This window comes from Plectropomus leopardus, chromosome 23 (genome assembly GCF_026936395.1).
Source record: "Plectropomus leopardus strain MGB_pleo_1.0 chromosome 23, ASM2693639v1, whole genome shotgun sequence".
NCBI lineage: Eukaryota > Metazoa > Chordata > Actinopteri > Perciformes > Serranidae > Plectropomus > Plectropomus leopardus.
Window position 1 is genome coordinate 14,115,798 of NC_142198.1, and position 16,359 is coordinate 14,132,156.

The 16,359-nt window shown below is 36.9% G+C and overlaps 1 protein-coding gene across 4 annotated transcripts in view; it reads right to left on the bottom strand.

The window, feature by feature from the left end:
• col4a6 (collagen, type IV, alpha 6) overlaps window positions 1-16,359 on the bottom strand; it is a 135,805-nt gene that overhangs the window by 46,146 nt on the left and 73,300 nt on the right. For all 4 annotated transcript variants that reach the window (XM_088073210.1, XM_088073209.1, XM_088073207.1 and 1 more), the window contains exon 4: window positions 11,829-11,909. In XM_088073210.1, coding sequence (XP_087929336.1) covers window positions 11,829-11,909 — 81 coding nt within the window. The remainder of the gene's footprint in view (window positions 1-11,828; window positions 11,910-16,359) is intronic.

Genomic DNA, 16,359 nt, shown 5'->3' on the forward strand with positions numbered 1-16,359 from the left:
TCCAGGTGCTTTCCCCTCCAATAAAAACCCCATTAGCAGTCAGCGGGACGAGCTGTCCCACGGTGATGATGTCATTAAGTTTTGGTGTTTTCTCAGCTGTCAGGAGGAAGTGAGCCACAGTACGAGGAGGATGGGTAAAAAGACAGCAACGAAACTTATTTTTTAATTTGTCTTTTAGTTATTTGAAAGCAAAACATTATGAGCCTAAACGAGTGAGATACCTTTTTTTTCAACTAAAAAGTACAGTTTCCAACAAAACTTTGCTCAGGATGAGCTGTTTGGAAAGCCATAAATATAGCACACAGTATATTTACTCCACAGTCTTAAAACCTTTAACTAAATGGTGTAATTGGGACTGAAGAGAAAAATTTGCCTGAGGAGACTGTGAGCACAAACAACAGATGTAATTGCCATGTATGGCTTGTTTAAAGCTTTAAAGCCCAATGTACAGATGTGCCTGTTGAAGGTAATGCAGACAAAGTTGTTTGGTATAAATGGTAATGCACTCAATTACAAACTGTTTGGCTCTCAGGGGGGGATTACGCTGAGGTAAATGGAGGACGAATACAGGGAAAATTCATGTATAAATACTTAATTTGGGTTGTAAAGTTGATGTTGCAACATCTCCACTAGACTGGTGCTGGGAATAATAAAGTAAAGCTAAATTATGGATAAAATATCCCTTTGTTAAAGAAACTAAACTTATGTCCAAACTAGACTCTTCATTAGCTTATAAATGACTAAAAAGAGAGCGGCAGCAGGGGGAGTGAATAGATAAAGTGCTGAAAGAAACATCCCATATGGAGCAAAAACAGCAAAGAGGTCACATGAGGCAAATTGCAAGTGATGAACAAACCTCTTTATATCATAAGAAGAAAACACAGCAGGAGGTGTTGGGAAAGATATAAAGACATCTGTGTATTTTTTTTACTCACAAATGATACTATCAGATTCTCTGCACAGTTATCACTATCGAATGATTAGATTCGATTTTCCAGTACTGACCTTTGGTTATTAAATTAATTCAAAATTTGCAAATTTTTAACAATATCTATTGGGTGTTCACGTTTTGTCATGCGTGTATGAAAAGCAAAACTTAGGCATCTTCTGTCAGTATTCATTATGTTGCAAATGCGGTGAGGTAAGTTTAATAACAGTCATTTGCTTCTCACCAAACGTTCCAGACCTTGAATAAAAATCAGATTCGGACCTTTGAATATTAAGTTTGAGAAGCCCTAGTTTCAGAGTTTCATTGCTCTAAGGTGCTCCAAATCAAGTTTCAGAACATTTTTAATAAAGTGTTATTACTGAAATGGTATATTTTCAAAGCTGTGACTATCAGAACAAAAGCCACGCTGCTGATCAACCTCAACCTGCAAACATCAGAACCGTCAGAATCCTATCTGGGTCGAACTTTCGTTTACAACAGCTCTGAAGTCTGTTGACTGCAAAAACACCAAGAATTTGAAATATGACAAACTAAATGACAAAAACGTGTTTCAGATTTGATCCATCAAGGCGATTAAAATATGCAGCTGTCAGCTTCGCCTCGCTGTGTTTACACCAGAGGAAAGAGACGTCGTCACATTTTCTGCACGACAGAAGAGGTGAAGTGTGTGAAAATCCAGCTGTGTTTAGCTGGGTATGAGTTTGTTAATACTCGTGCATTTTTTCTGTGTGTGTGTCTGCATCAGCAGTAAGGGACTCTTCCTCTCTACTCTATCTCCTCTCTCTGCTCCTTCAAAAAATAATCCAGAGAGAGAAAATACAGCAAATAGAAGCAGCTGTACTCCCTCCTGATATAATCTGACGCCCACCCAACCTGCAGGTGAGGCCCCTCCGACTACACACTGAGGGTCAAGATCAAAAGCATCTGTTCACTCGTGTTCACTTTTAATTGTGTTTATCTTTAAATAAACCAGCATATGAGAGATTTTATCCAAACCACACACATGAACATAATTACACACCCCTAAGTACTTTTGTCCTTTTTAAAGGTGATGAGCATCCACATGTTTAACAGCGTTTCACTTTAACCTTCAATAACGAGCAGGGTGGGGCGACTCTGCTGAAAAGAAAAAAATGCAATAAATGATAGTTTGGATGTGTGTGTGTGTGTGTGTGTGTGTGTGTGTGTGTGTGTGTGTGTGTTGAGTGGAAATGTCATAAATAACTGTGCCGTCATCATCGCATCAAATCACAAGAGCCTATAAAATCTGTAATAACCAGTTTTGTACATTCCTGCCCTTTGTATAAGTGTGTTTGTGTGTGTGTGTGTGTGTGTGTGTGTGTGTGTGTGTGTGTGCGCAGACATTAGATCACCCAGAAGGTGTCTGATTCCTGCAGAGAAGACAGCAGAAGAGGAGAACCCAGAAGCACCTTTGCCTCTGGCATTTGTCATTTACCTTTATTCTACAGTCTCATGCTATCAGTGGATAAGACTGCAATTAAGATGAGGTAAATAAAAACATCACTTAAATGCCCAAAACAGAGCAAAAATGTAACTTCCTGGTACTTTTCCATAAGATTCTGTCATACAAAGTACTAGTACTTCAAAACTTTATAACATTTTAATCTATATCTTAAATGACAAAACATGTTTAAAGCAGTATAGTGGGAGTTTTATATTAATAAGACCACTTAATGTTAATCCTCTTAATTATGTATAATGAACTTAATAATGAACTTTTGGGGGCTAAATGTCTAATATTTATGTGTGCAACTACACTTTATAGCTGTGTGTTACTGCTCCACAAGATTGTACCAACAATATACTGTCGTTGACAAATGGAAGTTTTTCAAATGCATTATTTGTGTACATTTTTATGCAAAATATCTATGTTTTATAACACCATTAAATTAAAAATATTTGTTCTGCAGATACATTTTCTGATGAGAAAAAAATCTCTATTATTTATCTCTCTAATTTACTATTATTTGGTCATCCCCAAGTGGTAGTATAGTATAAAAGCTACTGTCACTATGCAGTTTAAAATCTACTACTACTATATAATACTTCTACTATCTCAAACTTTCTCTGAAAATACAGGTACAAGTTGCTGCTTGAAGTTTAATTCTGGTTTATAGCAGTTCCTAAAGCAGCCATGTGAGGGCAATACTGCGCACTGGAAACTGACATGATGCAGCAGCAAAGGTCTGCCTCAAAAATGACTTTCTTCTTCTCTTGTCTGTTTTGTTCTGATTTTACTTTAAACTTTTACAGTAAACATGAAACAAACTGAGCAACACACTGACACTTTTTCATCCTCTTTTTCTCTGCTTTTCTGTCTTTTGTTATTTTATGTCTGATAATAAAAAGTCACAGTGTTCAAAGCCATCAAATAAGAAGCTGAGAGTGATGAAAAAGGCGAGAAAAAAGGACAAAAAGAGTGTGTGAAAGCACCTTGAAGACTATTCAACACACCAACACACACACACACACACACACACACACACACACACCTGTCTATCTCTGAGTCTGTAATCCTGGTGCCCCTCACCTTCTGCTCTATGGCTTTTGTGTTGGGTCTGACCTTTGACCTTTCCTAGATTAAACTCTGTGCCTGGTGAGGGGACGAGCCTCCTGTGAAGGTCAGGTGTGTGTGTGTGTGTGTGTGTGTGTGTGTGTGTGTGTGTGTGTGTTAAAAGGAAAAGTTCAAAGCTAAATTGCATCCTTTCCATCATTCCAGATTAAAAGACAAGGAGATGGGATTTTGTTTGTCAAGACATTTTGAGACAAAAGGGAAAAATGGCTGCTCTATCGCCATTTTACATTTGTGTGTGTATGTCTGTGTGTGTGTGTGTGTGTGTGTGTGTGTGTGTGTGTGTTTTACGATGGAGCCTAAACAAAGACCACCACCATATTTAGCCTCCTGCCTTAAAAGGGAGGGAGAGGCTGATAAAATGCCATGAAGGGGCCCAGGGTGTGTGTGTGTGTGTGTGTGTGTGTGTGTGTGTGTGTGTGTGTGTGTGTGTGTAAGATAAGACTGTCCTGTACATTAGTATGATCTGTAGGTACATCACTAGACACATACCAACTTAAAATACGCACTTGCACACATTACAAGCACTTGCGCAGCAAAACTCAGACAACCTTCATTATCACAAACACAACAGAAAAGAGAATTCATGGAGAGAGAGAGAGAGAGAGAAAGAGGTTGAAGGTATATTATGAGATAAAGAAGAGAGACATCAAAGTCATCATTCTTGCTTGTCTCAGGGTCATGCTACTGCCAGCACTGATTATCTGTGTGCAATCTGAGCCTCCGTCCGTGTGTGTGACAAAACATACATGATCTTCCATCTTATTACACGCCACAATATTCCCTTCTCTTCTCCTTCTTCAAGTTTTTTTGTGAATTAAGGTTAAAGGACTATTGACAACATGCCTAAATTCAGTAGCGACAGAGACAAAAACATGGTGTTCGTATGGTGTCGCTGACTCCTAAAAACTGTCTGACTTTGAGACTCATGTCGTGGCTATAAATTGTGTTTCCATCTACCTCTTTTCATTTCGGATTTTGTGAAATGTTTTTTCTCACATCTCTCTCCTCAATCAAAATGCCAAAATACTTTACTTTTTTACTTTTCAAAACCACTTGGTTAGGTTACGTAAAATATATTTTTTTGGCTGAAACTGCGGATTGGTCAATACCAACAAATGTTGATATGACACGTATGAAATGTAAAACTGTAACACATTTGTAGTTTGCAGAAACGTACACCGCCGACATTTACTTCTATAATGTTTGTTGGGGTATAAACTTAAAAATTTCGGTCAGTCAGTCCATCTTTTGCTCCATCTTCTCATCTGGTTTGACATAAAAGGAATTCTGCCAACCTGTCTCTCTGTCTCTCTCCGTCTTTCTTCCTCTCTACCTGCCATAGGATTAAAGTAAAGGAATTCAGGGACGGTCTTTCATCGAGAGGCCCCAGCAGAGGGGTTTCATCCCTTGTTTTCTTATCTTCCCATCCCACCGAGACACATATCCACTATCACTTTACCCTCATCGTATTTTAAAGGGAGGCGGCTGCTGAACTCTCTCTTTTCCTCTCTATTCATCCGTTATTCCTGCCTTCCTTTGTCGTCTCTGTGTGAGAGAGACTCGCTCCCTCTCCGTCACACTTACATACTTTACTTCCTTTGCTAATGGCTTCATGTCAACACTTTATGATTTGCAGACACCTGTTTCAGCTAATCACAGCGTTTGTTCCATTCTTACACGTGATGAACTGATTCATTGTTTTTTAGTCATTTATCAATCAGCAAAGCCAATTTTTTTTTCTTTAATTTTCAGCTTTCTCTGCTTTATATTGTTGTAAAGCAAAAACATTTTGGATTTTGTACTGTTGGTTGGACAAAATATGCAAATGTTCTCACATTTTTCGACAAAAGATTAATTCATTAATCAAAAAATTAACAGATTCATTTATATAATAAAGAAATAATCTGGTAATCTCAACAAACATTTGAGTGGACTTTCCCACTTGCCTGTTGGCGGATGCTGTGGACAAGGACACACTAAATATCAACGGCTCGTTCTGAGATGATGAATACGAGGATTTTTATTTTCAAGTGATTATATACTTGAGAAAACAATGCTTATCAAATAACATCAAATTTCTTCCAATCTGTCACCTTAATTTCTTACACACTGAACCTTTAAGCAAAAACCACAGTCTAAAAAGCCTCTAGTACAAGTTAAAGTTCTGAATTCAAAATGTTACTTAAGTTAAAGTACGGTAAACTGTACTCAAAGTATCAAAAGGTAAAGTGCTGATTGCATGGAATAGCTCATTTCACAGTATTTGAATATTATATCAATCTGTTTATCAGTAATAAATACATGAAAGTACATTTAAATGTTATAGTTCATCAATGTGGAGCCAACTTTAGATACTTTATGTACTACTGGTAGCACTGCACCACATCATATAAGCATATTGTGTGTTTTTAATGTAAAATGTAGTAGTGGAGTAAAAAGTATTACTAATATTTTCATCTGAATTATAGTGGAGTAGAAGAATGAAGTAACATAAAATGTTAAGTACAAGTATGCCAGAATTGTACATCAGTACAAAACTTAAGTATATATACTTAGTTAGACATTTCATCACTAGTAAATCAATTAATTTCCAATGGTTTGAGAGCGGAAAATCAGATTTTTGAAATTCTTTCTAGCCTCTTCTGGAACAAAGCTACCTGGCCCAAAATGTATGTCAATTTGTGGTTATTCGATTAAACATAACTTATTCATGAAGACGTTATCGCAGCAGAAACACTAAGACTGGGTGAAGAATTTCACTCCAGCGTAACACAGAAAATGCTGAGCTGACCTCGTTGGCAGCTTGACAAAATTAGGAAATCTCTGTTTCTGATTGACACAGATGGAGGTCTGGCAAAATTAAATAAAGCCCATACTTCCTTTCTGCTTCGCAACTTCAAATGTGACCTAACAACTGCTTTTACACACACACACACACACACAAACACACACACCATCCTGTCATCCCTTACACTGCCCTTTGACCTGCGGGGGTTTACCCAATGGGAGCGGATGTTATTGGACCTAATGGATCCAGCATGACACAGATATTAAAGCCAGGAAAGTCGAACTTTACACACACAAGACTTTAAACACTCGTGCTCTGTATTTTCTCAGAGTCTCAGGACTTTAAGTCAAAGTAAAACTGAAGCCCTTTGGCTAATAATAATGAAAACCAACTAAGACAAACACACTGCCTGGATTGTGTCTTTTTTCTGTGTTTGCGTTGGGATCTGACCGCTACATCACCCAGGGGAGCAGGGTCGTACTCAGGCAGTAGCAGGGATTTAAAAGCTACACATAAGAAAAGTAAGCATCTCTGTCTGATAAAGTGATTAAAACAATTTCTATTCTTTTTACATAGACACAGTTGACAAGAGGTGTGTTTGTTACTCCCATTATTACCGGATGTTTGTTTCCATGCCACATTTATTGGCTGGTGGAAACATCTTGGGTTAGTATTTCTATGTCTTAGCATGTCATAATTTTCCGGTGTGTGCAATGCCCTCTGGAGTTATTGGCACAGTTGTTGGTAAATATGAGCTGAAACATCTGTACAAGGCGAATAACAGTTCCAACACTGAAAATATGAAGATTTTTTGTTTGTTTGCCAGGTAGAACTGCCCAAAATGAGGAAAAGATGCACTATGTAAAAATTGTTGTTAAATATGTACAGTTTTCTAATGATGCTCTGTTTCAGCCAAATTAAAAAAAAATCCCTGAGTACAATTTAAAGTTTTTTGTTTGTGGTTAAACTTGTGTTTGTTGCATAAGGTAAGTATACTGGGTGGAGAAAAACACTTTTACTTTTACACATTTACTTTTGGTGATAAAGTTGAGTTTTCTTGTGCACTTGCACTTTTTTGTTGATTACACAAATTATTTTTACTTGTTTTTTAAGATTCATCATAGCGTTGTGCTTCAGAAACATAACCATTAACAGTTAAGTTTTCATTATATTTTATTCCTAATATTTCCTTTACTACAGTAAAACAATCTCAGTGTTTGTTGACTGTTTGTGTGCTCTTTAAAGGAATAGTTCAAAATTTGGGGGACTACTCATATTTGCTTTCTTGCTAAGACTTAGATGAGAAGATCGACACCACTCTTGTGTGTGTGCGGTAAATATAAAAACTATTGATAGCTTAGCTTAGCTTAGCATCATGACAGGAAACAGGGAAAACAGCATGAAGGGACTGCTTTGGGTAAAACTACAAATGAATGTTTCAAACTTCAGTTTTTGTACCAATTAAAGAAACAAAATGTGAAGAGTAAATTAGTAAGCTTTAGAGGTGCTGATAGTTTTTTGAAGACAGCCAAGCTAGCTGTTCCCCCTGTTTCCAGTCTTTATGCTAAGCTAAGCTAACCAGCAGCTGGCCCAAGCTATAAATTGAACGCACTGATAAGAGAGTAGACCTTATCATTTAAATCTTATTAAATAAGTAAATAAGCGTAGATCCTACATGTTTGTGTTATCTTTCATTTCTTTTTAAATATGCATTGACATACATAAAAAACTATTGCATTTGATTCTAGTTAGTAAATTATATGTACATTGTAATAACCATCAACAGTACATGTGCAGCACATGCTGTTCTCTTTCTGCGTCTGTGATTGATTTCTTTAAGAGATGAACTTCTGATAAACCCTATCATTTGTTCTGGTTCACGACAGACGAAAGTTCACCCTCAGGGATCAACAGAGCGTCCTCAAAATCATACGTGACAGTATTTATACTGTCAGTCAGTCATGAGTTGATTCATCTCATTGATTGTGTTGTTATTTTTTTAGTTAAAGGTGCCAAAGTTTCATGCCGGCACAGATCCTGCATTATATCACAAACATAATTTATGCCTACAAACTTTGATAATGATCATCTTCTGGAGTCGTATATGAGGCAACCTATTGATTCTGGTCCAAAGGAAACTATATGAAGAAACGATCACAGGAGAATATTTGGCTCACTAAATTAATGTATCCTCTGACATTGTTCTATGTTGTATCTCACAAAAAGCATGTCTGAGGAAAATGTGAGGCAAGCTGCTGTTACAAAATAGCTGAACTTTCCTCACTTTGAAATGGAAAGGAAATGTTTTTAAAAAATTACAAAAAACTCATTTCTAAAGGGGAACGTTTTATGTCTGATGTCTATTAAAGTTTAGGATGGCTGCTGGTTTAGACATGATTGCAAATTGTTCAGCAGTTTACTAAATTTCTGAAGTTAATTTATTAAAATTGCAACACTGCTTCTGCTTGTATGTGTCCAACAAAAATGTGTTAAATTTTCCCCTCGGATTGTTTAATTTAAATATGCTTTAGACATAAACTATCCAATAATTCACAAAAAAGGAAAATAGTAGAGGGATTTCTAAAACTTGATTGCATAATGAATATTATATTTTTGAATAAATGTTTTTTTCTGCCAAACAGAGTGCTCAGCTTATTTCTACAGACCACAAATCCGCCATTGACTCCCACTTTCTTGTAAAATTAACACCCATTTTTTAATGTAGAGTGAATTCATGTTTATCCTTCTCTGAAACTAAGAACTGCAATTAATATTTTATGTTTTAGGTACTAGATAAAGAGGATATTTGTATCCTCAAGCCCCGAGTCGCTGTTGTGTTCAATCTACTTTCCACCTGTAAACTTCAGGGCTGTTAACAGCTATGATCGGGAACACGCCTCACCACTTTGACCTGTAAGTACAAAAGTAAAACTGAAAAGAGACAAATAAGCACCTTATGACTTAAACGTCTCAGTTAAAGAGGGTAATACAGCGGTGGCGCTGTCATTTAGGCCTAGCAGAAGGCCTGTACGGGGGGCAGGTGGTATTACCTGAGCTGTATCATTTACCTACAGGTACCTGTGTGTAATGCGGCTGCCGTCACTATGTTATTTACCTAAACTAGTGTACAGTAGGCAGGCAGTAAGTGTAGGCTTCTGTGTCAGACAGTAATTGTTGTTTAGATACAGGCTGAAAGAGACCAAGCTACAGTGTGAAGCTTGCAGTTAGTCTGGTTTTAGCAAGATGTGAACATGCACAGAGTTCTCAGCCTGGGTTTGTTTTGTACTGTTTTATTATCCAAATAATTTTCATACACCAAGGACTTTTGTGATTATATCATAAAGTGATAATTTGTTTAACAAAGCCAAAGGAAGGAGTGGAAGACCAGATAGTCACCTGCTGAAATTCAACCTTCTGCATGATGTTTGTACTTTTGTGTTTCATCAACAGAAACTGTAAGCTTTACATTATATAGGACCAACTTTCAGCTAAAAATAACCGCATTAAAAGCCATAATTTTCACTGTACAACGCTACTTTGTAGTGTCTCATCTAATTCTTAACTTGTGATTGATGTTCAATCATCTAGCATCTATTTTTAAGAGATGACTGGCTGTAAAAATAACATGGATTCCATTAAGGGGACAAAAATAGGAGTGGAAATTACACTGCAGGATTAAAATGTATACACAGCACTTTAATGAGGGATTTTTATTATACCTTTTTGTCCTTGGTTTGACTCTCAGGCCACATAAAGACTGACCTAACAAATCTGATTGTCTGAACTCTATAAATATTGTAATTCAGTTCAAGCGCCTCCTCTCTTATATAAAATAATCTTTAATATTTGGATTTACAAGCAACATGATGTTATTTTATGGTTATTATCAAAGGTCACTACAACTGAACACAAGTTAAACCTATAGGGAAGCAAAGGACACTTTTAAACTAACAAAAATAATAATAGTACTTATCTTTTTGGCGACCAAAATTATATTTTTTAAATATATTATACTTTATTTTATTTTATTTAGTTTTGCGATTTCTGGTTGGAGATTATTCTTTTGTTGGACTCATGTCAAGCAGAGAGAGCATCATTTATTATTACATACATTAAATAAATAATAAATAAATAATATTCGAGTACTATTGAAACCAAACTTCTCCTTTTGAATACTCTTATTTTGAAATTCAGCCATAAAATGCTCAAGAATTAGATAAAATTAACATCAAATAATCTTTTTTCTGATGACTAAAATCAACAGGTTTTATAATCTGTTCTTGCTGTCGGAGCACGTTTAAAGATGTCTTTGAAAAATTATTTCTCTATAATATAAAGAGAACTCCTTCCACTTACATCATTACAGCATTCACCCCTCTGACCTGATAATGCTGAAGCACTTAAAGGGGCTTGTTAATGTGTTGGAATTTATATGAAGCCAGCAGGTTTATACTTACGTGTAAAAACGCACACAAAACTTTCCTCTTAACTGTCACCCAAAGTCATAAATCATAAGTTGAGCTCCTCGCTTGTCGTTACTGAAGTGTAAACAGCTGACAGGCAGAAAGTCAATCTCTGCAAAACTGCAAAAAGAGCCTATTTAAATCTTAAAATATGTACAGTCTTTCATCTACGAGCTGTTCACCTCACACTCTGTCAACACTGCCTGAATGTCATCGGTAACACATGACAATTGATGTTGATTTCATGGTAACAATGACAAGAAAATGAGTTCCTCGCCTAAAGATACCCTTTTTTTTGCCTGATTCCTCACCCGAAGAAATCACAATACAGACTATATAGATAAAGACTGTTAAAACATGTATAACTCTGACTGACACAAAGCTGACTTTGATATATGAACTATGGTGACGTGTCTGTGGGTGTTGATGTGTGTAGCTATGTGATGGAAAGAGATAAAGCAAAATGGAAAATGGAGCCCTTAGGTCACAGTTTCCTAATAAAGCCAATGTTTCCGCAATTTAGTTTCCTTTTTTTTATTGGAAGTTCAACTGAAATAAATGCAATTCTTACAATTTGTTGGCTTGTATATATACTTTCCAAACCACAAACCACTGACCTCTGCAATAAATATCATCCAATTAATATGAGCAAAAACAGCTGGAGGGCACAAACAGGTAATCTGTTTATGACTAATTAAAACGTGAAGATGATAAGAAAATATTGATTTATATAATAATAATAATATAATAGTATTGATTTGTTTTCTTCACAAATTCAAGGTAACACAATGGACATTTTGTAGGTGAAGTAAAATTTAGTACCTCGCTGTGTCTTTGGTAGTTTAGGAGCTAAAATAGTGTTCTTTGTGACAAAAAGTGGAAAAGCCATAATTGGAACTAATAGAGACAGTAGAAAATGTTTGTGTCTTGATGGTTATGTGCTGCAGGCTCTTTTGGGGGTATTAGAAACATGAAAATTGATTTTACTGCATAAGAGCTGAGACAGCTCCATACAGATGAGACATGACTCACCCTGCTGCCTTTCTCTGGGTTGCATCTGCATCCCCCGCTACAGTCCAGGCCTGCACATGGCTCGTCAAACTTCCCAGTACCCTGCAGAAATAAAAAGAGACAGACATTACAAACAGTGATTTGGAAATATATAAAGCGAATTGCTTATCACGACCAGGCGTTTTGGGGTTCAAAATTCACGCACGTCATGTCACCACCAAACTACAGCAGCAGAATGTAACTGTGTGAGCCTAAAGTTGTAGGGAACAGTGCTGCAAAATAGTAGAGCAGTGACACACAACTTACGGCCCGCGGACCAAATCTGACTGTCAATGGGGTGCCATGCAGCCCCCTATTTTCTAATTCATAATAAACATAAAGATTCACACTGGGAATGGTTTCTGTACTTTTAGCACACATAAGGTGCCAAAGTGCATAAACTAGCATCAAAATAGAACTTGTTTATCAAAAAAGTGCCAGTGGCGGATTCCCCCACACCCTCTAACAGAGGTCCTAGCTTAGCCCCTTATGTCCTAATCCTAGAAACGTCCTAAAATCAAAGAAACCTCCTAAAATCCTACAAACGTTTTAAAATCCTGGAAATGTCCTAAAAACCAAGAAATGTCCTCCAATCCTGGAAATGTTCCAAAGTCCTAGAAACATCCTAAAAATTCTGGAAACGTCCTAATATCCTAGAAACATCCTAAAATCCTAAAAACATCCCAAAATTCTACAAATGTCCTAAAATCCTAAAAACATCCTAAAATTCTACAAATATCCTAAACTTCTAATGTTTCCTAAAATCCTAGAATCACCCTAGCAACATATATGAGCTGCTGCAACTGGCCCTTGGCCTCCTGTCATTTTGCAAAAGTGGCCCCCGAGCAAAACAAGATGAGTGTCTGTGTGGTAGAGTCTCCTTTTCAAACCCCTTCATGTATAAAAACAAATCAAACAAAGAGATATAAAAACAGGGGCAGAAAAGCACGTAGAGACTCAGGTAACAGCTCCATCAGTCATGTGGATGTTAGGAATAGCTGCATCAGTAAGAAGTTGGCAGATTTGCAGGGATTTAAACAGGATTTAGGAAAGATCCAAATCCAGTCAGTGCTGATTGAAAAAGTGCGCCTTTAAAGGGCAGATCTAATTATGTATCAAACACAACATGTGCTATCAGGTTTCTTTTTGTGTTTACAGCCTTTATTTGTCTCCCCTCGTGCCTTTCTTTTCTGGGGTTTCTGACTCGGTGTGTGACCGCGCTCTGATCCCTCCAGCTCTTCTCTTTCATTAGTAACAGAGACACAAACCAGCCTTAACTACAACCAGAGACAGGTCACTAACCAAAGAATAGATGCAGTGATACCAGCAGCAGCAGCCCCGGGGAAGCCCTTTAGGACTCTACATGACTCCTTTCATAATGTTACTTTGGTGACCTGGGGGACGTTTGTTTTCCCAGTCAGGGCGACCAGGAGCGAGAGGCTTCATCTTTGACGAGGAACAAGCTATTGCATGTTTTAATTAAGTGGATGAACTAAATGTCACATAGGAGGTGATGATGATGGTGTTTGAATGAAAACTCAAAAGAAGAAGAAAAAAATTAATAATTTAGTTAATTTAATTTAGATCAACACAAAAATGTTAAACAAAGGAAAAAGACAAAAGGGTCTCGCCCAAACTCTTTGACTGACCTGTGAACTGAAGTGCAAAAACAAGCAATTTTACATAATTATTGTAAAATACCGGATAACTGACTGAGAATTGTTGATTCCAAAGTCAAGAATGATCTTAAAAAGACAACGTTTAAGCCAAAATGGACCAGGAATGTGTAATGGAAATTATGGCACCTACAATACATGACAAGTGAGATAACTTATGTCATGTGATATGATTAAAAGCTTCAGAACAAAGGTGTCTTTACACTCACAACAACAACAACACTCGAAAAATGTTGGTTATTTTCCAGTCTTTTTAAAACAAACTAAACTTTAAAACGAACTACAGTCCATTGGATTTTTTCTTATAGTCTGGCTTAAGTTTGCTTAATTGTCATGGAAATACTGTATGTAGTCAGTATGTGGATTTTAAACAGGATTAGAATATTTTTGTCAAAATATTTGTACTTTTCCCAATATCAGAGCCTGAAACTGTGTTTTATTAAAAGGATATATTTTTATGATTAAAAAATAAGGTGAGAAATTACAACAATGCTACCAGTTGGTCTCACTCTATTGTCCTGGAGACATGCAGCACGTGGACTATGTGCCAAAGTATTTACTTGTTTAAGATCCATTTTCGAGGCATATTTTCATTCTAAATTTCGCAGTTTCCTTCCATTTCGCCAGTTTTACATTCTCATACATCCCATCTTACGCACAGTAAACAAACTCAACACAGTTCATAAACTCCAAGTGAACTGCAGATTAACCTTTCTGTGTTCAGGGTGGCATTCCTGAGATATCTACTAAACATCACGCAGTGCTTTTAGAGGGTATAAGCAGCACAGAGAGGGCTTTTATAAGCTGACGTATGAGTGGCATAAGCTCATATATATGAGGCTCTTAGGACTTTGAAATGTCCTCTATTCACTTGATGGACTACAGAAATATTTGTATTCTCTTATTTATCTTCAATATATTTATGTATTTGTTTGGTTGCTGTGTGCAAATCTAGACTCCCCCTGCACAAAACACGATCATAAACAAAAGATAAATGAATATCTCCCTGTTAATTAAGGAGCAAATGTCTCATATGATTTCATAGTTTGGGGGGCTTTTGGGGTCAAACTCTGGGGTCATGGCTGGCATTTCAATGTGATTAGTGGATGAAAGGGTGCTGGAGGGGGGGAGAGACATGGAGGAGAGGGGGACAGGAGGGGAGGGGGGACAAAAGGGTGTCAACTGGGGGAGTGATGGAGGTCCAGAGGACAGGGGTGGATGAGGAGAAAGTGCAGGCTGTATTAGTTCATATGACCACAGTTTGCGAGTGTTCATATCCACAATAATCGAGGTCAAGGACCCTCGAGGACCCCTGTAAGTAGTCATCTGCTGGTCTCGTCTGGGTCTCAGTCTGATACAATAAGAGCCTGGGAAAGACTGGTGTGAAAGCATCTGAGAAATATTCACTTAAAGAAGGTCAATAAGGTGATGATTGATAGGAAAACCCTGCAGAGTACTAAGTTATGCTACAATACTTGATGTCTTTTCATGTAGCATTATTATGGTTATGTATGGCAAATATGTCATATTAGATTAGATTAAGTTAGAATGGGACTACTTTTTTCAAACTAATTGCTGCATTTCTTCCCTCTGTCTGCAGATCATTTCTTTAAAGGAAATACTGAAAATTCCTTTCATAAATACAATCATGTCAGGAAATTACAATTTTGCAAATACTATGGTGAACATACAGTAAACAGTATAAGTAGAAAAGGGGAAGCCAACCAGTGATGAACGTATTTTCTTTAGTCTTTTAACCATCATTGTGTTGACGTGCCCAACAACACTGCCTGACTCTACCTGTATTTTTTTGTTCATGTTTGTGCAATGCAATTTTTCAGTCGTAATTTTGTCATGATGTTGTATGCTCTTATTGACTCTAATTACTTACTTTCTCCAATAAATGGCAGTTTTTATGTGTTCATTTCCTGTGTTTTTATTTGATCACAGCTCTGTTTTATGTTATGTCCTTGTGAAGCACTTTGGTCAATGTTTGTTGTCCAGGAATCTGCTTTTTTCAGTTTCAGAGGGTTAAAAAAACTGATGTCAGTCCGGGTGTTAAAGGGTTAAATTACATAACAGTCTATAAAGGGGTTAATATTAGCACAGTCTTAAACATTTACAGCAGTAAAATGCAACAAACATGAATCCAAAATCATCATATATAATTGAAAAACACTGTCCTGGAACATTTTTACTTCACAATAAGTACTTTTACTTATTACATTTTGCTGATTATACTTGCAGACTTTTACCTAAAATTTTATTGTAGGGCTTTTACTTACAGTTGAGTATTTTCACAGTGTGGTATTTGAACCAGTATCTGGTTTATTAGTACTTTTACTTGAGTAAATTATCTAAATACTTCCTCCACCACTGTTGCCAAGTACCAAGCTACTCCTACTACAATTACTACTACTACTCAACAGAAAACATGGCATGAAAAAGAGGAAAACACACAACAAGGAGAAAGAGAACTTGGCACAAAGCAGAAGGTAGAGAGAGAGGGAGGAAGGAGGGGAAAGGTCAGTGGTGCTGGTCCTGCTTTCTTCCCTCTGATCACCTCAACTCCTCTAATCACAGTGACAGAAGGAGGGCAAGAGAGGGAGAAAGTGAGCCGGGAAACACTGAAATTTGGGCTAATGGAGGGAGCAAGAAAGGGGGAAAAGAGAAAAGAAATGGAGGGAGGCCAAAAAAGAGAAAGGGGTTAAAGTGAAACTTTTGGCAAAGAGAATTAAGAAGAAACAGCTAAAAATAGACACATAACAAGTAATTTTGAGCACTAATGATACTCTAAATTAAATGCAAAACAGAGCAACAAGCTCAAAGAAACAAAA